Source organism: Falco punctatus (genome assembly GCF_963210335.1).
Source record: "Falco punctatus genome assembly, chromosome: 3".
In the NCBI taxonomy this organism is placed as follows: Eukaryota; Metazoa; Chordata; class Aves; order Falconiformes; family Falconidae; genus Falco; species Falco punctatus.
In genome coordinates, this window is record NC_137582.1 from 109,325,167 (window position 1) to 109,351,371 (window position 26,205).

The following is a 26,205-nucleotide window of genomic DNA, read 5'->3' on the forward strand; positions in this document are numbered from 1 at the left end:
TATCAGACAGATTTTTGCAAAGCTAATTCAACACCGAGAGGAAGGAAGCAGCACCACTCCTTGAAGTGGATGTTTTTCCATCATCCAGTGCCTCCAGGATTCCCTCCAGAGCCAAGTTTAACCTCGTGGCACCAATTTAACAGAACAGACTTTATTGCTTTGCCAAATGGACCGGCATGAAAGGACTGGCATAGATCACTGCCATAAAAATCTATGCAGAGGGACCAGACAGCTATAGGCAACCCTTATGTAAGGATCTATCCAAGACAGAAAAAGCTTGACAGGGTAACCCTGCTACTTAAAAGCAGAAATCCTAAAGCGTTCTCTACTTCAGAGGCAATTTCCTGCTTGATTTCATGCAGGCAAACCCTTGGTCACCAGTCCTGCTGCTGGCTTTAGACAGACAAATTTGGTTTAGCTATTAGAAGGTGCAGAAGCCCATTTCAGTCTGCTGCGAGCACACGGAGCAGCCACCAACGCTGAACTGTCACTAAGCATTACAAGTACCAGCCGTCCTTTGAACTGGGAGCCACAAACCCACAGCCAAGCCTCCCACCAGAGACAGCAATTAAAAACTGAATTGCAAAGTTGAACAGCACCACTAATTGCTAGGGAAAGTGAAAACACACGTATTTTACACTAAGCTTCTGGATTACAGCACTCACAAGGCAGCTTCTTAAAATAAAAGTGACCTTTAATAAGGCCCTTTAGAATGTGTTTTGATCATTAATACAAGTTATGCATCAACAGTGTGAGACTTCACCTTTTATTTAGGGAATTAATGAAAAGGTGTAATTAACCTTATGTGCAATTCTGGGAGGGAGATGGGTATGGTGTCATTTGTCCCTTTAGGGTTTTTTTTGCTATCTGCCCATGAAGAGGGAAGAACAGGAAACTTCCCCAAAGACTAGCTTCTTGACAAAAGACGTGCAAGAGCCCAATAACCCCCAAAAGCCAACTTTTCGTATTTGGGAACACACACAACAAGGAGCATTCATTCCACTGAGAACCACCGTATCCTCTCCTCAGCGCTGGGTATGACAGCGAGGACGTTGCAGCAAAGATTAGAGCAATCTCGACAGAACTGAAGCCAGCAGCAGAGATGAGGGAAGACATGAGCTGACAGGATTAAGCATTAAGGAGAGACCCAAACTAACTTGCAAGGAGGAGAGTAGGGCTCGCAAGGGGATAAAATCCGTATTTACAAGTCCTCCACACTCAAGAGATAGGCAAGGGAAATAACTACCCTCAGGCAGGCTTGTGAAGATACTTTATGTTTAATACATCTGAAAAGAATGCATATACAAAGAACTTAGACATGAAAAAGCATTGGTTCAACACTAATGAGTCTACAAGAAATCGGAATTTTGGAAGATGGAGAAGATTCCTTAAGTCTTAAAAAACTTTGAATTTGCAAGCCGAAATATATTTTTGGTAAAATCCCTCCAACGTTGCAGTCAGTCTACATAAAGACCCCGCACACAATCTTCAGCGGGCTGGAGCCAATCTTACAGGTTCAAGGTTACTTAGAAGCACAATGCAGAAAAAGGGGATTCCCTCAACTGGTCCCTATATGGTGCCACGCTAAGCACTAGAAACCCTTCCCTGCAGTCCCCTCCTACTGACACAGGTCTAGCTTTCCACCCCTCCCTGAAGGATGACAAACCATCCAGCAAGAGATGCACCACCAGGGCCAGCTCCAGAACTCGTCTTTTAACATACACCACCTGCCTTCAGAGTGTCCAAAGAGCAGTGCATACACTGGTCACAGTAAAGTTTCTCTAATAATTAAGGACTGGCAAGAGATGGATTTGTTAAAAGCCAACTGCATCAGTTGGGCATGCTTGAAAAGATGCCGTTACTTCTTCACCACGTGACAAAAGCTTAGAACGTGAAAGATTAAGAAAGAGACTGGCAAGCTAGTTTCAAGTCTGATGGTGCATCCAGAGAAAAAGATTCTCCTATTCCTAAGGCTTCATAACTTAGAGGATGGGGTAGAAATTCATGACCTGCACAGTGGAAAGCCAGGGGAAGAGATACAAGGCAACTTCAGAGGAGATGCAGATACATTTTCTACACTCCTCCTTAGAGGAGCACCAGCTTGGGACATTTTACTTTCCTGTATTTCTCTTTAGTACTAAAGTCTGCTCACACCCAGGCTGCTGGCTGGCTGCAGATAAGCCCCAGAAGTTCTTGAAACCAGAACCAAGTCTTGCCAGACTTGCACAGGGGACAAGGCTTCAGTAAAACAGCCTAGAATTAGTCTGTTACGGAAAAAGTCATCACAAGCATGCCTGGATTTTAAACAAAAATTAGAAACAGTAAACAAAATAAAAAACTAGTACTGATCAGTGTTTTCTGATAATACATAATTACTCAAAATTAACTAGTTTAACTGAATTGAGGGGGCACTGGGGAATAAACACTAACATTCTCATCTCACACAGGGATCGTGTGGGGGAGATGGGAGTGCAGGGCATTTGTCATTATTGCGAAAACAAATTTTAAAATTTGTATCTTTAGTTTGATTTAAACATTGCTTTTAGTATGACATCAAACACCAGCTTTGCAGAAGGGGCCATGGAGGGATGTTCATAGCAGCACACACCTGCGAGTCTTCTTCGGCTCCGGAGGCTCCAGGGCAGCCAATATCGCTTCGTCAAATACATTCTTTAGGCCTTTCTGAAAAGGGGCAAAGAGAGAAAGGGGCAGTCTCATTTTTGAGTTTTCACACAAACAAAACCACAGAAAGCCAAGTGGCAGACAAACCCCTCCAATGCCGAATCGAGGTTTGCCATCTACAACTCCCAGAGTCTCCTCTGCGTTGCTGTGGTTCGCAGTTCCTTAGCACAGCGGCTGATTTTCTGAACAGGAACGCGAATCCTTCGAGACCAGACCAATATACTTCACGAGAAGCAAAACACAGGTACCAAAGTCATTTCCCTAAGGCAATTTTTTTTTTTTCCATTAGTTGGCTACTAACATGTTTCACATGCTAATGACAAAGCAGAAAGTGCCGCATACAAATGGAAGAGCTCAATTTGGAGCACTTCAGGTACAGCAGCGCAGGCACCCAGGTGTCAGGGGAGAGAAGAGACAAGGCAAGCATGCAACGAGATAAATCAGTCCGGTACACACGCTGGTCACACCTCCGGCCCCAAACACCCGATGGTTAGAAGCAGCCAGGTAGAGCCCAGAAGCTGTGCATGGCATCAGAGAAGTCAAGATGAGAGGAGGACGAAGCAGGTACTGTACGCTGCGTTAAGTGTTAAACTGAAGCCAGGAAATGCAAATCGGAATAAAGCTTCATCAGTCATTTATACAAACAACTGCAATTTTTAATTTCAAAATTTAAAGACAAGCTACAATTGATGTTTTCTCCTTCAAACAATAAAAATCAGAAGCATGATAGTAAGAAGCAGCTTTACATCTTACAGTAACAGGCTTAAGGATCTATTATTGAAACGAAGAGGTCTACCATGTTAGGGAAAGCAAGAATTTTAACAGTTCATAAAGCAGTAGCAAGTACATTGATATTTCCTTCCCCCCAAGGACTGACAAATACTCCACTATAGCACAGACAGCCAAAGCAATAGCAACAGAAAAACATCTCACTGCACAAAAGGAGAACCAGAAAACCCTTCACATTACAGCGTAACTTGCAGATCACCGTTTCATGTACTTTTGTCATGCAAATACAGTTAACAAGAGTCACAAGTAGAAATTGAAAAACACACGCATCGTTTCTTCCAGCTGGATTCAGGAAGATCAAACAACATGTCTCATTCTTTTGATCTTTCTTTAAATAATGATGTTGTAACCAGATCCTTTCCCCCAAACAGCCTGAATTATAAAGCTACCCACATCTGGCAACCCAAGCAGCAGAGAGTTAAGCGAGTCCAGTTCATGTTCCATGGTCACGTTTTACTAAAGAGCTTAAATATATTGTTTTCAGTCCAAGAGTTAACACAGAGGTTGCTCTAAGATGGTAAGCAGACACAACAGCTTTCAATCAAGGTGGTTTTATTCTTTTTTTTTTTTTAACCAGGTTTCTACAGTAGTGGGACAGAGGAAGCAGCAGCAAGAGGGGAAGGAGAAAGTTTAGAATATACAGCACTTCCTTTTGGGCTGAGTTTCCGGAGGCTCGAGGGCAGCTAGGATAGCCTCATCAAACACATTCTTCAGACCTCTCTACAAGACAGAGGGGAGGAGAAAAAACAGCAGCCAGGTTAGAGGATTAGAGAAAAACAAGCAGATACAAAGAGCATTCAGGATAGACCAGGCTGAATTCACAGAGGCAGTAAACAGATTTACTTTGCAAAAAACAAAGTAGATCCCAGGAGGAAATCTCATGTAGATGACCCAGAAGTCAATGTCAGAGACAGACAGGACACGTGACAGACCAAGTTGGACAAAATGAACACCCAGAAGGGCAGAGGCACAAACACATCGGCAACTGGCAAGAACACAGGAGTGGGAGGGGCTACACAAGAGATGGTGCTTTCCACTTCACTGCTGAATGTACATTTTGGGAGTTTACAAGGGAATAAACACAGGGGAGAGCAGCTTGCCCCACCACGGGGATCCAAAAGGTCAGGTAAACCTTTTGTAGTCACCCACTGTGGATAAGCAAGCACCTCAGATGCACCGACTTACTGCTGCCAACTACCCCAGCAGCAGCTAGTCCAGAGCAAGGACTCCAGACAACTCCTCTACTTTGTGAATTCAGCCCCTGAATAACTGAAGATCTCCAGATGGCTGGGAGAACAGGATCTGGGATTGAAGCAGTACCTCTCTGGTAAGCCATCATCACCCTCAGACATTGGCTATCGGTCTTTTAAGAAGCAATGCGATACCTTACCAGCGCTGCTATTTCGACATTGCGAGCCAGCATGGAAACGATGCATTTCAGTTATTCAGTTTAGTTACCAAAGCAAGTATAACCACTCAAATCACGGGAAAAACAGCAACGGTGTTAGGATTGGAATAACGGAGCTCCAACACCAGACAAGCAGTCACAGAGCTGCAAAGGAGTCTGCAGGGATCACACCGGAGCACGAAGCATGCGTTGGGTTTGCTGTAAGCACAACAGGAACACTGCAGTGTGTTACCACTCCCACAGAACTCTGCCAAGTTACACAGAACACCAGGAGTGAAACCTGGCTCAGTTTATGCTAACTGGACTCGCCTAAATCTACTGTCATGAGTACAACCTTCATAAATTCAGAAGAAATGCTTTATCCCAGCTAAAAACAAACAGAAAAACTTGAATTACTTCCTGTAAATAATTGCAGTCTTTGCAAAATTAAGATTTTAATTTTCTTTTTTTTTTTTTAATCATTCAAATGTAACTGGTTTCTCCCTCACAGGTTCGACTGGGTATAACCCTTAAAAAAGGTCTTTAATCTTATTTTACTGAAGCACATACACAGGCGATCTCTAAGGCAATTCCATCTGGAAGCATTTAAGTCCATCACGTTACAAGCAAGATTATACTTGAAAGAACAGAAGTTAAGAAAATTACCATGTACAATCATCCTGTACATCTTCCCCAGCAACTTTTTTTTTTTAACCCAGCTGACAAAAGAGCTAGAGACCTCAGATAAATAATGCCTATGTGAAGTACTAATTAAAATTCTTCTTTCTTTGCAAGAATGAAGTTGCAGTATAAACTCAATTATGTACTGTTAGATAGATTAAGAACCCAGGCAGGACAAGAGTCAAGAAAATCTGCTTCCTTAATTCTCCTACTCAGGGACTTCTCTTTTGGTTTCCTGTTGCACAGGAGAAAATTTGTTCAAGAGAACAGAATCTGGGGTTTGTTTTGAAGGACCTAACGAAAACATGGGATAAGGGAAGAGGAGAAAAACAAACAGCACAGGGACAAAATTGTTGTGAAAAATGAGCCTGGGGTTAAGAGCCTGGATGATACAAGAGTAGCCAGAGGAAGGGAACTGTGCTGGATGCCACTGGCACACAGACCTCAATACTCTGGCTCAAGTAATGGCTCTGTGCTGCACTGGGGAACAGGCAGAGCTCAGGCTCCCTTCACCCCCTCCATTCATGGACAGTTTAAGACCCTTTATAAAAATCTGTCAACCCAGCATCGGGGGGGGGGGGGGGGGGGGGGGGAAGGAACGAATTTCAAAGTTCTCCCTTGTGTTAGGTACCAGCATTGAGCTTCAGAAAGTCTGCTCAGACCATTTAACTCTTAAGTGTAACAGAAGCAACTATCATTTTAGTTGTAATCTATTTGTCAGTCACCCTCTCCTAATAGCAGCGTTACCTACTTTTTACAGTGGTATTGGGTACTATTTTTTAGAGAAAAGTTGAAGACAGACATTCAAAGTGCCTTCATCACAAAAAGGGATTCCACAACCTGAGGAAAGGAGAGAGAACTGACCCCTCAGTACTGCAGTCATCCAAACTCAGGGAGAAGATACTCTGTCTTTACAGAAAAGACTCAGAAATTCAGCCTCTTAAGGACTCACCTTGTACTTGCAGAACATCGATTCTTCCACACAGACAAGCAAATTCTTCCTCCCAGGAAAAAAAAAAAAATACTCTGGCTCCAGGATTTTATGATCACTTGCTACTGTGGTGTCAAAGTCATTTGTAAATTAGTTGAGAAGGAAAAAAACAGCCTAGACTGCCGAGGTGAACTGTGCAGACAGGAGCCAAGGTAAAGAGAGATTGAACTAGGCAGGTAGTCTAGCTTTAGTTGAAACCAGCTACTACAACACTGCCTGGCAGGTAAGAAAACAACCCTCCTGGCTAGGGAAGCCAGCCGACTTGTGTTTAACGAGCTGCCAGCTAGATCAGTGCCGGGAACTTCAAACAAGCCTTTGTAGATAATCTACACTTCTGTTTGGCAGCTGTTACTGACAGACTGAGGAAAAAGGTGTTTTGTGAGGGGAGTCAACAACCAATGAAGATGAACAAAGCAGATGCAAACCGACTAGTCTTCCAGGTGAGAAGGCTTCTGAAACCTCCTCCCAGGTTACTCTTGATTCCTAAAACCATCAATGGGTTTACAAGCACTAGTGCGCTGGAAGAAATTCAGGCTGAGCTTCCAAGTGCGTAAAGATGTTCTCTGCAACAGATACAGTTTAGTCTATCTGGAAGTGGGGAAGAGAGAAAAAAAAAAAAAAAAAAAAGGATAAACACTGAAACTTTTAATCATGTCAGCTCTTACTCTGGTAATTCTAGGTGCTCCCATGCAATTTGAGCAGACTAAACAAGGCAAGTTTAAAGACAGAGGAAAGGGTCTCAGTGAGCAATACAGGACAAAAGTCCTGGTATGTATTTATCTAATTATCAGGTTCTACAGCCTAGTTAGCAGCAGCACTCAGGATGAGCCAGACACCATCTATAAAATGGTATTTTGGGACTGAACGGATCTAAAAGAAAAACAGCACAAGCACGATTAACCCTCAGTTTGCACGTGGGCAGTAAGGAAGCACAGCCAAGGCCACCTTTTGATCAGGGATTCCCAGGATGAAATGCAGCGTGCCTCAGCACAATACCTCCAGCACCACTGTCCTGCACCATTCCATCAAAAGCCTCTTCCTTCTCAGCAAACACTCAAAGCTTTGTTACCAAAAAAAAGTCTCAGGATCCCAGATGGAAGAGTCAACATGCAATCTGGGCAAAAGGTGCAAGACAAGGAGAACTTCAGGCTCCATGATGTTTGGCAATAAAGATTTGTACTCAAGAAACTCTAGAGATGAACGCACAACAAAACTGAGAAGAAGAGTGAGGGACTTGATACTGTGCACCCCTAGTTCCCTGCACATCAGGTAGAGACAAATTCTTTATACAGTAACATTAAGGAAATCGTTAAAGAGTTGTAGCCAATTCTGCAAGAGTAGGCACACAAGATTCCCAGGGCATCCAAAGTCAAGGCAACATGCCAGCTAGCCAGCCAACAGCTCCCATCCACTCCACCCTAGTATTCCTAACTTAAAGGATAACCAGGTTTCCTGGCCTCAAATCAGCTATTTTAGCCTGCTTTAGACTCACATTCACGAGTTAGTCCACACAACGTCACCACGTTTACATCTTAAGAACTACTTAATTGTTATTTTCTTTCAACACTTGCATCTTAAGGTGGACACAGGAAACTTAGCTCATCACCAGCTGCACAGGATGAGAAAGAAGCTCTCAACTATGAAGGCTTCTAGTCTTACGAAGTACCAAAACTGACTTCTCCAATAGGGTTTTTATTTTTCTTTGCCTGCTCTCTTCTATAGTGACCTGCATTGTGTCCTAACCCACCTACTGTCCATAAGACACCTTTAAGTTTTCAATAGTTATCTTCCTCCAACACAAAAGCAAACATGGCAAGCACATCCTCCTCCATCACCCCTCTACACTATGCCTAATCTTCACAGGCTGGTTTTCTTCATACCACTGCCAGCTCCTTGTTCCTTAGATCAACAGGACAGAAGAGAAAGCTACACCATCAACAGCAGAAACAGAGCTTATATACCCTCTCACATCCATATTGAGTTGGTTTTCCCCAATACTGAAAAAAAATTATGGAATACAAGCAAACAAAAATAGTCAAAGACCAATCCTCACCTGCGTAAGTGCAGAGCATTCCACATATTTGACAGCCTTCAGGTCCCGGGCCAGTTTTTCAGCCGTCTCTGGAGTTATGGGCTTCTGCTTATTCTTGGCAAGTTTCTCAATTGTTGAGGGATCATCTCTTAGATCAATCTGGGTCCCAACAAGCAGGAAAGGAGTCTTTGGACAGTGGTGAGTAATTTCAGGTACCCACTAAAGACAGAGAAGACACAATTATTTGTTACTAACCACGTAAGATAACGCCTGATGTATTTCCAGAACCACTGCAGCAGCCCCATTTTTAGGCAGAGTTCAACCAACCTTTTCTTTCACATTTTCAAATGAAGAAGGAGACACCACTGAAAAACAGACCAGAAATACATCTGTCTGTGGATAGCTGAGGGGTCGTAATCTATCATAGTCTTCCTGACCTAGAGAGGAGAAAATGAACACAGTATTAGACCCAGACAAGAAGTACCGCCCTTTACAGGTGGTAGGGTGCATATTCTGGCACAACAGTATTATTGTGATTAATCCTAACTCTTAAGCAAATACACATGCCCTGAACCCAAACATTCTAAGATCCTAGTTTTCAAATCCAGAATTTATTCAGTTGCTATGTCACAGTAAGCTGCCTAAAGTCACAGGAGAGTTGGGAAGTCTGATAGGAACATGATCTAATAAATTTTTAGATCAAACACACTCAAGACTGCATAACGCTTTTCTCTATTATAATTAAGTTTCAGAACATGGATCTAGTTATAGATGAGGTCTTCCGCACCTAGTCCATTCATTAGAATTATTATGCCACCAAATTTCATTATCCTGCAAAAACCCTGCAGTTTGGAGGAAAAAAAAAGCAATTTTGTTTACTAGAATGTTCTGACATGCTTGCAAATGCTTAGTGAAGTGCCTCCAAGCAGTAAGAGGAGAATGCTGCTGTTACAGGTGAGACTGCGTTCAGCTCATCCAGCGGCACTCCCCCAAAAATGCACCAAATTCCTGGCGCGGGCTGTGCCTCAGGGGAAGCCAGGCTCTCCCCTCTGGGTCCGACAGACAGCGGGCAGTCCTCGCAGGGCACCATCAGCACTGACCCACCAGCCTGACTCTGCTTGAGCTCATCCTTAAACTTCCTCCTGCTCAATTCAGCAGTATGCTGTTTTTAGAAACTACACCTGGCACTAGAGAAACTACTGCACCGGCTGGCAACCAAATCGGGACCGCTTGCTCAAAATGCCTCGGATTTCAACTGACACTCTCTTGCTTACAACGCAGGACAAAAACCTCTGAGATTCTGAAGGAGCCAACCGAACCCTGGGGACATCTCAATGGAGAAAGAGCTACAGTTTGAAGATGGAGGTCTAACAGCTTGTTACAGCTATCATGCTTAGCTGGACACAGAGGAGCTAAGCACTGATGAAAATAATTCATTGCAGTTAACAGACTACTTGAGAAAGCTTTGTCTTCATAGCCCAAGTTCAAAACAAGGACTTTGATTTTCTTTCTAAATTGGACAGTTAGTAATACAGGGTTTATCCATTGTTAAGATCTGTAATTTGTGCTGGCCACTATTTAGCAAAAAGCAGGTGACCCTTAAAGCACAAAGGCCACTTCAGAAGCCCAGCTCCAAAAGGAAAGCCTTTACATTCACAAGTACGTAGCATCACCCACATATGCTAAAGCCACTTTAAGTTTTCAGAATTACTAGATGGTTACTGCACTCATGTTGCTAGACAGTACACAGATCTGCCCGTCTATACATGCAGCAGCTTCCAGAGCCCTGAACCTAGAGGACCTCCGCAGAAAACCAGGCAGAAAAGGACCCAACACAGCTTTTACCCACACAGGTAGCAGAATGCTTATAACAGAGATCCATCTGAGTACTGATCCCTACAGCAGCCTACACATTGTCCAGGAAGGAGCATCTCTTCTCTACTTACCTCCTTTATCCATGAACTAGGGAGTTTGCAACATCTAAACACACGAATCACATTTGGGAGAAGAATGTGAAGAGCTAATTGAAGCTCCAGTGTTTAATTGGAAGCCTAAGACCATTTCATTCATCAAATAAAGACACTAATGATGCATCTGTACGAATACAGCTGGCAACAGTCAGATTAAGTTCTATCAAGACAATTTTAGGTAACAGCTTATCAACTAAGCTCTCTGGAAGGACTCTCCTGAAGAAGACTTCACAATACCACATGCTGCCATACCACTTTGATATTATTACAGGTTGAGGACTGGTAACTAGCAGTTGAACCAGTCTACCCTTTCTTGCTAAATCTTCACACGTGCAAAGCAATGTGTGTAGCTGTTTAATCACTGTGCAGCTCTCCAGCCAGAAACTGAGATACAGTCTAACAACCATAAACAAAGAAGCCTGCAGATTTATATTTCATTTTAAAAAGGCACACAATGCGAGGGCTTACAGAACTCCAGACATCCCGATTTCATCCGTGTTAAGAACACGGACACACATGCACATCCAGGATTTTGTAATGTTAGTCATTCTGTCTTGACATTTGGTCAAAAAAATAGGCTATTTACTAAATAAAAGCTACACAGAATCCACATATTTTATTCAACACAACTTCTTCCTGTAAGTTTTGTTTAAAAACATAAAACCCCTTTATCTTTCAGGTATCCTGTAGATGAGAGGTGCAAGTTTGTAAGTTGTCATCTGGTGTCACAAAATAGGTCTAAAAGAAGTAGAGGGGTTTCTTGTTTTGGTTTGGTTTTCTGTTGTTTGGCCGGGTTGATTTTTTTTTTGTTTTGTGGGGTTTTTTTTTTAATAAGTAAACTGAATTTAGCAAACACACCCCCAAAGGTCAGGAACAAAAAAAAATCTTTCTGGAAAACAAAACAAACCGTATGTCTTCATGTTCAACACCACCTCAGCTAAATCTTGGGCAGTTACAATGATACAAGCACTTGATTTCTCACCTGCAGTATCAAAGAGGCCTAGGGTGTAAGGCTCTCCTCCAATCATCACTGTTACAGCATAGTTATCGAAAACCTGATAAGAAAAGAGAAATATTTAAGAGGATGTGAATAAGCTATTTTTTAAACCATCACCCTACTCACCTTGCCAGACCACCCCCACCTTGTACAAGAGCCACCTGCACAGGATAACAGAAGCCATCAGGCTTACAACACTATTATCATTAAGGCTGTTAAAAGGGCAATTCAACTCTGTATAGGGGTGCAAGAGACATTTCCATGAGATATCTAAAGCAAAGGCACCCTAGGCACACTGCTGCATTCAACGGGGTAAAAGCAAAACACCTACAACAGCTCTTGCCTGTAATTGCAAAGAGGTCTGCCACATCGCCACAGAAATCTCAACCACCATGCCTGGGTCTGTACACAGTGAACACATCCCCACAAAGACAGAACTGATACATTTCAGCCCTGCCCTTCAGGGCACAGAGGTACGAGGCTTCTTCTAACAGGACCCAAGTCCTCTGATGTTCATCTTTCTGAACATCGATGGAATTCAATACAGAGTCCATCTTTTCAACAGGAATTTATCCTCCATCTCTGGAGGAAACCATATAGTTGGCCAAAATCAGTCTGTGTCAAATTCACTCTCAATCTAAACTGAGACTTGCACTCCAGAAGACCAAGACAGATTGTCTCGCTGTACAGCATGTGGCACAACAATCCTGTCCTCAAGGGCAGACCGACTACCAAAAATGTTTCACCCAGTAACTTGTTTACAACACAACTGAGCACAAGGACCTACACAAAGCTTTCTCCTTCAACACCCACATACTCAGCATTAAGGAGTATACCGTCTGAGGTCAGTATCCTTCATTTCAAAAACAATTCTATCTTCAGAACCACGATAAGACAGCGTTTCAGAAAGTAACCTCAGCAAAAAATCCTTCCCACTGGAAAAAAACACCAAACCCTGTCCCTGCATACAGTGCTGCAAGGTTACCCAGAGAGTGTCAAGGTCTCTGAATAAGGATAAGGAAGCTCTGCTTCAACACAGACATGAAGTCTGAGCAGCCCCACACCTGCAGGAAACTGCAACATCGAAAAGGCTAGCAGTCACCTCAAAAGCTTTTCATGGAGGCTAGGAGGGAGGAGCATGGAAAAATGAGGAGTCACATGCATGTATTTAGAGGGCTTTAGTAAGAGCTTAGGTCCTTGAAAAAAATCCCACTAAAAACGGAGGTAGGACCAGCAAGACAGCACTTCAAAGCTGAACTTCCAAGAGGTCAGATGTCTCCTTTCCATTCCACCTGACTGTCCTGGTTAAAGCAATACCTGACACCACACTGAGTTTTTTCAACTTCTCGCAGCTCCCAGTGACCAAGCAAGCAGCTATGGCCACAGCATGCTGCATACCCCCAAGACCACCAGCTAGAAGCAGAAGTCCACCTCGTACAATTTTCGATTAGCATTCAAGATTTTTAAAGCACTGCAAGAGATTTCACCACTTACCTCCGTCATCTGCAGCCCAATCCTTTACACATTGCACTGATTTTGCCTTACTGAACACCTCAAAGCATCCAGCTACAAATAAGACCTTCAGGCTGGAGGAGTGCGGAAGGCATTTCACATCACAACTACTACTTCAAGACTCCAAAGGACAGGTTCAGGATGAGAACTCATCTATTGCCAGGTACAGAACAAGAAACTAGTATGCTCTGCGCTGAAGGTCAGAACACATTCGCTCTTTCAGGTATCAGATGGTTGGCAGCTTCATCCCCCAAAGATATCCCCTCATTTTCACCCAGTGGACAGGGAGTCAATAATACTACTTGTAGTTGCCCTTTAGGGGGATCAGCATGCATTCCCCCTCATTTTTATTTTTTTTTTAAGCTCTCAATTTGCAAAATGGGAATATTTTTTTTTAAAAGCTACAGCCACTATTGAAAAGGTCTGGGATTCAGCCCTAAGGAGGCCAGGATTGCAAGGCTAGCCTTCAGAACAATCTGGCAACTAATCTCACAGCATAATCCACAGACGATTTCACCCTCAGTGACGCCAAACAGGCTAAAAACCAGAGCAAAAATTAGCCCAATAAGGAGTTTTAATTCCTGCCAGTGCCAGACATCCCACCACAGCAAGTGGATGAGTTTGTTACAGGACTCACACCTGATCTGCCACTACCCAAACATTACCAGTGCCTTTCCACAGCCATACCCCTCGCTGCCATTTTTGTGAATGGCAATGACATCAAAACCATGCAGGTGACAAACCATGTGCGGAACCAGTATGAAACCCATCTCCCACTGGGAAATAGCCTCAAAAAAGTGAAAGGGTTGCAAAACACAGAGCCAAGTGAAAGACTCATCTGTCAGTCTGAACTGGCGCACTCTCCAGCAACATTTTGGCCACAGAGCTGCACAAGCACAGCCACGCAGGGCGACAGCACGGGCAGGTTACACCAGCTACTCCAGCGCTCGCACACACAGAGCAGCTCGGTTTGAGGCCAGCCCGTTAGTGATTTGTCTCAGCACCCCAACATTTACTAACTTTTGTGCCCTGTACTGCTGGACACCCTGAAGAAAGGAAAATGTAACCTTCCTCTCAAGGGAGGCCTTGCAGCAGCTGCTGCGGCTGGATTCCCCGTGTCTGTGGGCACACTGGCCTTGAGCTACCACCAGTGTTTACCAGGATCTCAACAACAGAACTTTATCTCTGGGTTCTCTTCCTGCTTCAACGTTTTCGTTAAGCAGTTTTGAGTCCTACCTACTTTTCTCCAGGGTCCTTATTCAGCCACAAACATTCTGAGGACATTAAGGCTTGTTGGCTCTTGGACAGCTTGCTTTCATTTTGGGAACAATGCTACCTGTTACATTTCTTCGCCTATTTATTACAAGTATTAGCTGGAATATCAGAGGTTACTTACCAGTTTCCAGAGTCTGAAATACACCTCTAGGCCATACACAGAATTGGGAATAGGCTGTGATATCCCCAGAACAGTGAGTTCCTCAAGCCGTGAAGTACAGAGGTAAATACTATTCCAGAAACACGGGACAGTTTTAAAAGGCGCTATAAATAAGCCTTAACACACCTTGGTCACACTTTACTGGCAAGTAACTTGCTTTGGTTTTCACACTGCTCATTAGCAGAGATTTACAGACAGTACTACCATCTGCAGGACAGCAGACAAACTCGCAAGCTTTCAAAAATACACATTTTAAGATTATAACATTTTTCAACATAATTAAGGGTCATTTCGCTAGGGGTAAGTATAGAAACACTCGCTGCCTGAACTCACCGACCACTTTCATTTTGTCTTGACCATAAAGAATAGCTTAAATAGGGCAAGCAGTCTCCCACAGGTTCAGCACAGGATGTGGTTGTCCTAGAAGCATCACAGCTGGCTACTTGATACGCCTCAACTTGAGAATGGCAAAAGGCAGTTTCAAACGTAACTTTCTCTCTACCCATCCCTAAGAGAGAACCTCCGTGAGGGAAGCTGAACTTGGGTCTCCAAGCCTGCAGCACAACCCTCAGGTTCCTAGCAGTGACCACTGCATCCAGCCTGAATACCCTCGGGTTTGGGAGCCCTTTCATCTTTACTTCCTGCACTACAACTAAACACAAACATTTTCATTCTGTGGAAGCCTGTCCTATTCTTAAAACTTTCCATTTGGCAGGTTGCAAAACCAACTTTGGATAGCGTACAAAGCCAACACCTCAAAAAGAGGCAGTGACATTCACTGCAACTTCTCTTCCACAAAGAGAAAACATTTTTATGAATTTTTATGAAGTAACTATTCCAAAAGAGCTGTAAGGCAGAGCTACCTGGCATCTCAGAGGAGCTATCTGTTCTTTTAAGTTGCTTTATAATAGCAGAAAATATTACTGACTCTTTCACCAGCAGGTGTTCAACCTCTTTGCAAGGCATTTCCAGATCTGAATTTGTTTGAAGTAACTCGGTAAACTCTTCAATTTTCCTATCAGTAGAAGACAGATTTTTTGGGTCCCTAACAGAAAACTAGTAAAAAGAGCATCCAGATGTCAAAGTCTCTTGCAGCAACCACACTAAAAAACTGAACCACCTCAGTGTCAGTGTGCTGATCTTGTATATGCAACACCAAGAAGGACTGTTCTATTAGAAAGATAATGCACATGCCTCACAGGCAGTCAGCAAACTGCTCCCAATCTGATCTTTAGGTAAGCCAAGGGATTCAGTATCTCAAAAAACTGAGCCTGTAAAACTCAGAAATGTTATTCATAGTGAGGGACTACACACAAAGTTGGCAAATGTTTGGAAGTTCAAATGAATGAGACTGCGTGGTCTAAATCCAAACATATTTCTCATGCTTAGCTGGAGCGAATTAGCCATGCTCCACAGTTCACTGCACGACCTCAGGATCTTTCAGAACTGCAAAGCACAAATCTGCATCCGAAAGCATTAACTGTAGTCACTGACTATTTTAACAACATAAAATACTACTTTCCCTAAAAATGAAGATGTAGCAAGAACCGAGAGAGCAAGCTGAAGAGCAGGTGTTCCTGCTGCTTGCTCTCCACTTAGCAGTCCTAACTGCAAATAATTTTGTTCACTGAATCCAGCCAGTGGCCATCAACAAACAGAAGCTCAGAGTCCACAGAGCAATTAAGCAGCAAGAACTGACCAGACACAGGAAAGGCATCCCAGCCCTACCCCATAACATGAAAGATAGGTAGCAGCAGTGTATCAGACCAATCGTTACTTTTCCATCACGTATTGGTCTCCAAGAGGAAGGCAGACTGTAGGGACAAGTATTAGGGCATGCACGCTATAAAGGTTAGTTATAAAGGAAACTCATGCTACCCGACGCCATCATGCCCAAAGAACTGGAGCCATTCTCACACTTACCGTTGGTACATATTCCGATGGGAATTTATTTGTTGTGTAAGAAATTAAGAGACAGGTTTTACCGACAGCACCATCACCCACGACTACACACTTGATGGTCTGCATTGCTGAAGTCAACTAGAATATCAACTCCAATGAGAACCTAGGAAAAAAAACACACATATTTAGATGTTTCTCATACTCACTAGATAACAGCACATTTCACTGATGAGCTCTGACGGGAGCCCAAACCACTAACAGCACATTTGGGATCTAAAACCAGGACATTTCTAAGTGAGTTGGTAGATCCATCCCTCCATCTCACACACACACAACAGGAAGCTGTGCATTTGCATAAATGCAAATACCTCCTCCATACAGCTAGACCCCTCTCACTGCACACAATTGCCAAACACCACCCAAGACTACAGCACCGTCGCTTTTCTGCACTGGGAAGAAGGACTAGGTAAATTCAATCTCTCTAACACACAGTGCCATTTTTGACTAGTTATCTAAAGGTGAGCAAAAAAGGTCTTTAGGCTTTTCCAGACTGTTTTTAATGCATGGAAGCATCCAGTCTTAGATGCACTGAAAGCCTAAGCTTGGGTCTTGATAGCTGCTAAGTAACACACATGCCTCCCAAGAGATCTTCCCTCTGGAGAGCCCTTCAGCCAAGAAACCTCAGCAGGAAACAGCAGTATAAGCTTTGAAACTAGTTTATGGGATAAAAATAAGCACGTACAGACAGAAGTAAACATGATTACTCCTCCCCTCACCTTTAAGGCCTAAATACAGTTCCACAATCTTTTGGTTGAAGTTGCTACCTAACACATACCCCTATCCCCACTCTGAAGCAGCTAACAGCACTGAGCAGCTCAGCAGGGCACGCGGCTCCCAAGGAACCGGATTGCTCTCCAGCCATTACAAAATCACGATGCACCCAGCTACTTCAACACCACCCCAACACACACTTTAGCACATGAACTAAATCAGTATTTGCCACCAAGAGCCCCTCCAAACATGAGCTAGCTACCTCCAGTTCCAGGCACAGCTGCCTTTCATTAATGTATTACTTTAATTAGAAAAGCAGCAGGCCTCTGGCCATTCATTCACATGCAGGTGTGAAATCCTGACCCCAACAGCCTAGTGGCAAAGCTCCCACTGACTTTCAATGTTTCCATATTATTGGAAGTACTTCTATTTACAGCAAGGAAGACTTGCGAACCGAGTTACCCCCTGCCTGGGTGTGGGGGGAGGAAAGAAGAGACACCCCCTGCAGCAAATTTACCCTCAGAAAGGTGGCAATCCTTTAGCCTAGCAAGGATGTTGCAATGGCTCTCAGTTCTGGGTAACTGCATTAAAAAATTTGAGTCAATCCCTACTGAACTATGTATTCCAGCACTTCCTGGGGATTTCACTTTGAGTGATCTGGAAGAAGTCCAGTGCAATTCCAAGTTTTTGAGCACTCTGGTCACAGCTAGCAACATGATTTGATATTGCAATTCACATTTCCAAGGAAAGGCAATGTGCCTCAAAACAAACCTCACGCCACTAGCTTTTTCTTCAGGTGCTGCAGGGATGCTCACAGATTTAGACAAAGCCAGCTACCCTCACAATGAACATCCTCAAAAGTTCCTAAAAACAGGACTTGAAGGGAATACTAATCACACACACACACACCGTTCCCACAAGCCACAGAGATATCCACAAACAGTCAATTTTAGGAAATAGCAGCAGACTCTTTCTCAGAGCAGGACATCAGCCAGTACCTGGTACATCACACACTCACATTGCTATCTATACATCTTCAACACATACAGATGATTAAGGATTTGCACAGGCATCAGACATCACCACTCCTCTACTTGATACTGTATTTCAATATCAAAATAATAGAATTTGTTGATTTATGCATCAGACCTCAGTTTCACACAAGACAACCCAGCAATATGCACAGCAAAGCCGTATCAACAGGCCCTTTATTAATACTACAAAAAAGTCTGAAATCTGGCCCGGAAGCGCACACACATTTACTCAGAATGACAAAGCAATTGTTTCCATTTCAAAAGACATTTTCTACAGCTCAAACGTTTGTATTTAATATTAGTCAATATTGCCTCAACTGCGAGGGTGCTCACACAGTTCTGCCTCGCCACACTGGTGGCACTGATCACAGAGAAAAAGGTCACATTTTAGAATTTAAAAGTCACCAGAAAGCAGGCAATGGAACAGAGCAGCTCAGTCCTCAGTCCCAAATTAAGAAAGGCTTCATGCTCTAAACAAAGGTGAAAAAGGATGAGTCACTTGTTGAGTACGTTTTAAAAGGAACACACATCAAAACAGGTATCAGGCCTAGCTAACCAGCTCAAGCATGCTCCAACTAAAACCAGCCTGAATTACCAGCATGCTCCGCAAGCTTGCCAGCCTTATCCATGCAATATGGCTCCATCATCGGCCTTTTGGTTTGGGATTTGCCCAAACACAGCCAGCCATTCAGCTGTGTCACTGCACAGCACAGGTAGCAGCCTTTGCTAATTCCTTTCGGAGTTAATAAATCAAGTGCAGAACAACTCTTCGCACTGGGTTTCCCAGCCACTGCTCATATGCTTTTTCAATTTCAATTGGCACTCATTACAGTGCCCCCCAGCCCCAGGGAGCCCCTGCTCCAGCTGTCCTTGCTCACTCCAAGTGCTATCACAGAAGGATCAGCACATCCACCTCCAGGCTAACAGCACTGTGCAACCACCCCTTGGGAGAAACCCGGCCCCACTTTCCACCCTGCCCTCCCCCCGGCAGATGCCTCCTCCTTCATCGTGTATTCTTCCCCTCCCTTCCTGCTCTACCTCCTCTTCTACCCTCTTGCCTAATTATTTGTATTTCCTTGTTTACCCATAATTTGCAGGTTACACATCTGCTTCAGACAGCCTACCCAGAAAGCACACCAGAGGAAAGCACTTCCTATGCACATTGCAGTGCACCAATCCATGAGCAACTATAAATCTTAAAATTCTGTATATGCACTTTGTACAAGAAAAGCTCACAGATGCCTCTGAAAAAAAAAAGGGGGGGGGGGGGGGGGGGGGGGCGGGGAAATGTGTTTCATTGTGTTTAATGTTACTCTTTGACAACTTACTATTCCAGACAGCATAAAGCAAGCAACAAAATGAAACCACAGTATCAGAAAGCACAGATCACCCGAGGGTGCTGCATCCCTCTGCTTCTCTCCTGTCCTCAGACACAGCCAAGCCTGCCGCCCCCCCCCCCCCCCCCCCCCCCCCCGGGAGACAAGCTGCTGTGCTCTGCTAAGGGCTCAGGTCAAAGACTCCAGCACAGCCAAAGCACAAGGTGCGCACGCGTGCCTTGCACGCCGATTGCACTATCCCTGCAACAGTCAACTCTGACTTTTCCAGTGAACCATCGACTTTACCTACACAATTACTCTCACACAGCAGAGAACACCAGCAAGGCAAATTAGGAGTATTTCCTGCAGAAGACTGCTTATCCTCAAATTCATTCGTAAAGTAAAGAGCAAGTATGGTCCACATCACCGATTCAAACAGGTACCACCCTACAGTGGGGTATTAGTGTGAGGCAAAGGCTCTGAACTGAAGCCACACACCACCTTTTCCTGCCAGATGCCCCAACCCTTTAAGCTTTCTGGCAGCAGGAACAAAACAAGAGTGCAAATAACCTGAGGCATCACTCTGGAGGCGTAAAGCAGAACCTGAACTGCACAGCAAGGGACCTGGAAAAGCCGGAGTGGGGGTGGTTTGTTGTTCTTGTTTATTATTATTATTTTCTAAAAGAAGAAATTAACAATATTTACCATGAAAAACACTGAACTGGCCCACCAGAACTTCTCTAACTACCAAGCAACTAATCACTTCTCTTACAGTTGTTTAATTGCCCCCCTACCCCACCAGACACTCCAGGATCACATCCCTAAAGGACCAAAAATGCACTCAAGCACATATTTAGGTACAAAGATCTCCTCACCTGTTTTTTTTAACACATATATATCTTTAAATACTGAAATAAGATGGGCTAAGTTATAAACAGATTTGGAGTCTTAAGCATGGGCCTCCAGAATCTTACCAGTGGGAAAGCAGAGCTGTTGAATACGTTATTTTACTTGGATTAGTAGACTTTCTAGATTAGCTGGATGAGCTACTTCATGTTTTCTACTTCTAAGGAGTACACACAACACAGCTGAAAACAAGCCCATTTTTTAGGGAGCTTAAACGTAATATCCTGGGACTTACTCTTCCATAGGAATAGCTTTAAAGACGCATAGAGTTTAAAAGTAATTTAATCCAATAAGAGATATGACTAGAAAATAACTCATCCCCAGAGTACAATGCCAATGGAGGTAGAAACAAAGAAGTTACAAGGGGTCTGGGTTTGTTCCACCTCCAAAGTAACCTAATAAAAGGAAGTCTACATAAACAACACCCAGCAGGACAAGAAAAGTAGTTTTAAATATCTGAGGGAATTGAAACAGACTGGAAAGCACACAAGTCATCCCAGTTTGAGTGCAGTGAGTGGATTCTGAGCCATGTAATCATGAGCAATCTGGCCAAGCCCAGAGAGGAGAGCTGATAAAGAGTGGAAATGTAACGCAAGTCAGTGTGACTTCATTCTGTTCAACAAGTTCTAAAGATTATTAAAAAAAAACAAAATCCAGAACAACTGAATTAATTTCTCAAGCTTCTCTGTATTGTAATCAAAAACTTCAGTGCTGCAGTAAAGTACACATTACCAGACCATACTTCAGGTTGGATTTAACCTGTTCAGCATGTGACCACACCAGCAGGATTTCACAGAACTCAACAGTATCCTGGAGAGCCAGGATCTAGCACCCTAGAAACTGCAGATTACAAAGCCTTGTAAACTCTGTTAAATTCATCATAACCCTATCCCAGGCTGAATAGGCCCCTTTTACAGAATTTTGGTTCAAAGCTTGGTTACGCTTTTATGAAAGGCAGCTGATCTGCATTTAGGATTAATCCCAAAAAGTGGTGAAGACATGCAAGCAGTGCAACGAACAGTTAACCAGAGTCTCCAGTGGGGTGTTGTGCAGACAGGCAACCCTTCCTAGTGCAAAGGAAAATTTGGAATTACACACTTTCTTCACACAGGCCTGTGCATGCACCAGAAGACACTGACAGGCCGCTAAAGGCTGAAGAAATCCACGGTACCTGTAGCAGGTTCCCATTTACCAAGCACAAGTTGCAAGAAATGCTGTCCCAAATGCACCCTGACACCGCAGGCCACTGCCCCTCTTGTGCAAGCCTAATTTTCCCGCCTTAATGGCAAGCACATGAAATGTGCTGTTATTGTGGGAGCTCTTTAGTTTTAAAAACTGTAATTCAGAGTAGCTGCAATATGTTCTAGTGGCTGTATGAACTACCAACTAAAGAATTAAGTGAAATTTTGTGGGTCTTTGTACACAATCAGTGTACCCCTACTACACCAAGGGGTAGATTAAGAATCTGCATGATCTTGCCCTCACTCGTAACTAGACATGCAGTATGAAGTAGAAACCACCAGCTTTCAAGCTTGTTAAGATGCCTTTTATTTTTAAGCTACTGCAGTCTGTTTTCAGGTTAAAATGTGTACATTCCCCCAGCCAAAGGAAACCGAGCTGTCAAATCTGTCTACACATCCTGCACTAGCTTCCTGTGGAGCCTCAGCAGCACCATGACTTCCTCTTTCAGGCGGGACTGAAACTGCTGCCATTTCATCACAGGTACCGGCTAAACTCAGCCTGCTGCAAGCAACCGCCGCTGATGACCAAGAACCATTTCAGGATGCCCTTTAGCACACACCATTAACTCACAAATGGAAGCCTAACCAGTCCGTCACGGCTTCCAGATCCTGTTTGAGAGCCTGCTTCACACATTGCAAGGAAAGAAACACAGCCATTTCTAAAAAACTAAGAATAAGACCTCCCTCCCACAAGCAATGCAATTTTATAGTGAACAGGTTCTATATCCAAAGCCTGTGGGGTCAAAGCACTCCAGAGACCACAAGGAAAGCAGCAATATTCACAGGATTTTACTCGTGATCTCCATTAACCACTTCTACCTTTCCACACAACTTTCGCATCTTATAAAAAACCACACATTTCTAAATAAAGTATTTGTTTGAATTTCACAATTTGTTCCTAGTCACACCAATTTCAAGGTACCCTTGCCCCACCATTTCAAGGTCCTTACCCTTTGCCACCTCCACTACAAACTAATATTTATGCTTTTCAAAGTGACAAGGCTCCCAAATCAGAAGCACCAAAGAGAGATAATCAGCTACTACAATCCAAGGCATCAGGTCTTCCCCACCAGAGATACCTACCAGCATTATATGGAGAAGGTACTAACTGCACGCGCCTATATGACAAACCTGGTGCAGCAAACACTTCATCACAAAGATCACTGCATACAACACGCCAATTCTCTGCAAAGATCGCAAACCACTAATGAAGAGATGGCACAAGTTCAGTTGTAGAGTTAAAAAGACCTTGGACCTCTTGGTACACCGCTACTGTCGCAAACCTATGATGCAAAACACCAACAAAAGTCACTCTCTGAGAGCAGAAATCCAGAAAGACTAACAGGCACAGAAGGCAGAACTGGTTTCAAGAGCAGTATTACCATGGCCAGCATTGTCCTCTGCAGGTACACAGCAGTCATTTTACAGACGAGACCGAAATCTTCCAGCCCAAAGCTCACCTTTCAGCTTGCTAGGAATCATCTTCATCAAGAAGATCTCACCCCAGGACTTCAACACATCTGCCACTTCTATGCTAGTAACGTGGTAAATGACATTTAAGAGAATGTGGTATGCTCTAAACCACCTGGTGCCCGAGATCACCTGCTTGTCTTGCCCATACCTCAGGCTGCTGCAGGCACATAAGCTCTATACACAAATGTGTTTGCTCCCAAGGGCGTCAAGTTGAGCTTAAGACCTGAGTATTTAGTTTCTTAAACAGAGCTTAAAAAAGGCTGTCAAACTACAAAGCACCACAGGAGCTGCACTCCCTTAGAATAAGGCAAATCATGAAGTCCAAGGCAAAACCTGCAAAAAGCAGAAGGGCCAGACTCAAGAAACAATCTTGTACCACATCAGTTCAGGATCTTGGAAAAGATACCCTTCTTTTTAAGCACTGGTTGGCTGGCTGGTTGGTTTTTTTAAACTGCCACTAAGTAGTCAGACAATCCTTTAAATCTTATCTCAGAATTTGTACTCCACCAGGGAGAACTATCTCCAAAAACCAGTGCTGCTGTTTGGTTTATATGGCAGGTGTCTAATTAGGAGACGTACAGCCAAAAAAAGCTCTGTTGCGCTACAAGCTGGTGTTAAGACAAACAAAAATTTGGGTAAAGATCTAGACCTGCAGCCAGCAAGCCTCAATGTGCAGCTGGAGAGACTCATCACAGCAGAGCACGCTGGTGGGCTCTGCCTTGCGTGCCTGCTCACACCCACACTCAACCTGCTGTTGGGTGGGAAATGTTCAGGCAGGCCCAGAAAGCGAGCCGTATGAAGAGACACAGACGGGATCATCATCACCAAGGTAGCTGGACCAGCACCACAACAAAATTGATTTAGCTCTCAGGCTGATGTTCTTGAAACCCACAAATTTGCTACCTTTATGGGAATCCCTGTTAGAGATGAAGTATGTGCCTGGGATCTTGGCACATCCCTACGTCTGCCACTCGACAGGGCTTATCCCAACTTCTCTGGTTTTGAAGCATCCATTTCTGGACAAGTTACTATGAATTACCAAGGAAGTAGTAAGAGATTTAAGAGGTTTCTTCTCAAAACACAACTGTCTGAGATCAGACTGTATTTTCTACACTTAATTCAATTTTCTTTTTCTGATTAGGCAAGAATTGACAGCTACTTTGTACATCTCCATACAGGCTCCTTATAACAAACCAGTAAAGCAGAGATGTACACAAGATAGGAAGCGAAGGTAGCTGGGTGGATGAATTTTAAAACCCTGAACCCAAGCTACCAGCAGTACAGTAACACGTTTCAAGTTCTACAACTTCAAAAAAAGGTGAAAGCCATGTCATTTTGTTTTTAGTCCTCAATTCAAAACAAGAAAGCTGCCCGTGCAGCCCGATCAGATAGAGTGCGTGACTCGGTGGGCTCTTTGCTGCCACACCAGTTACCCGCCTGCTTTAGCACTGGCACTGCTGATCTATCCCACTTCACGGCTCAAAAAACCTGCCTTAACTTTATCAGGAACTTGACAGAAAGAAGCAAGTGTGTCAACTTCTCTGTTATCGCTCTGATTAAGGTTACACTGTCAAAACTAGCCATCAGCACTGGGAAAACCTGCTCCAGACTAAACACTGGGAAGTATGTGGGCTTCCATTAAGTCCTTTTCTGTCAAAGGCATTTTAATCTTACATTATTACTCTTCACTTGCATACTCTACAGGAAGCTGTTGTACTCAGCCATGTAACAAAATCCTGTTCAGTATTTTAATACCACATTAAAAAAAAATAATTACTTCCAGAGTGTTAATATTTAAAAACACAAGCTATACCTATACTCCTGTTTGCACATACTACCAAATCACAGTGCTCACTAGCCCCAACATTTCTCTCCTCATACCCACAGCACGCTACATTTAGCGGTGGTAAAACAGAAGTTCCTCTATTTTGAGGCACATTTTTGCATAATGGGAAGCACCCTGCATGCACAGCGGTTGCAAGAGATTACCCCCATTTCGGTTAAGCCCAGGGACCAGGACAGTTGCGGGTGCTCTGTGCACACGGCCTGATGGGTGCCTGGCGTACAAGGTGCTCAGGTGGAGGATAGCTCAGGCCAAGTAACATATACTACCTGAGGAGTGAAGAAAGCAAGCTTTGTTAAAAAACACTGCAAAAGCAACTTTCCCCAGAGATTGAGCTACCTTGGCGCTTCTGTTGAAAGTAAAGAAGTAGCTAAGAAGCTCGCTGACTCCAGGACTGAAGAGGGAGAGGTCGCCCTGCACTCACCTAACCAAAGGAACCACAGCAGCCGAAACCACCCTCCACCACACAGCAGAAGGCAAGCCACCCGCAGCGCCATGACTCCAGCCAAGGCTGCAGGACCGAGAGCATGTTGGGCAACTGGTTTCTCAGTTTCTCAGCAGCAGGTAAACACAGAATACTCAAGAAGTAAAAGCCCCCACTTCAGGATGTAGAAAATGAGGATCCATTCTCATAAGGAGCCAAGCCTTTAGCTCAGCAACACTTCACAAGCACTAAAAAAAAAAAATAAAAATCACTAAACTTGAGCTATCTGCTCAAACACACCAAGGTGAACCGTAACCAGAACATGCCTGCTGTCAAATTCAAGCCCAGCACAGCCCTCCCACAACAAGCACTTTTGCATTCAGCTGTTTACCAACCACAGCTGGCCCAACGCAAACAGCTACACCGTTTACGAAGTGGCAAATGCCTTCTTTCCTTACATCCAAAGCTGCAGCAGCATTTTTGTCATTTTTTTCCCCCAAAACAGAACATTCATCATTGGCCAAAAACATAGCACAGGATCTTTCAACTTGAGAAGAGCTGAGCAATTCAAAACAGCTTGTTGCAAACCAAGACAATTCTGGCAGCCTTGGCTATTGCTGCGAGGCTGGCACCACAAGTGACAGCAATCCTCTCCAGGCGTACCCGGCCATCTGCCTCTGGGCCTTGATGAGTCCCACTCCACCACACAGTGTAAGGTTTGCTCCAGCACCGTATGAGCCGAGTAAAAACCTTCACCTTGCCATAGTTTGGTCTACACGTAGAAAACACACACTGATCCCACACAATCCGACCACAGGC

The 26,205-nt window shown here is 43.8% G+C and overlaps 1 protein-coding gene across 1 annotated transcript in view; it reads right to left on the bottom strand.

The window, feature by feature from the left end:
• Positions 1–1,258: 1,258 nt before the first annotated feature.
• The window catches only part of CDC42 (cell division cycle 42), a 28,683-nt gene continuing 3,736 nt past the window's right edge, over positions 1,259–26,205 (bottom strand). Inside the window, exons 2-6 of the mRNA XM_080378865.1 lie at positions 16,400–16,541; positions 11,515–11,587; positions 8,890–8,999; positions 8,584–8,781; positions 1,259–2,682 (exon numbers count right to left, since the gene is read on the bottom strand). Of these exons, the coding sequence (XP_080234991.1) occupies positions 2,593–2,682; positions 8,584–8,781; positions 8,890–8,999; positions 11,515–11,587; positions 16,400–16,504 (576 nt within the window). The 5' untranslated portion in view covers positions 16,505–16,541 and the 3' untranslated portion in view covers positions 1,259–2,592. The remainder of the gene's footprint in view (positions 2,683–8,583; positions 8,782–8,889; positions 9,000–11,514; positions 11,588–16,399; positions 16,542–26,205) is intronic.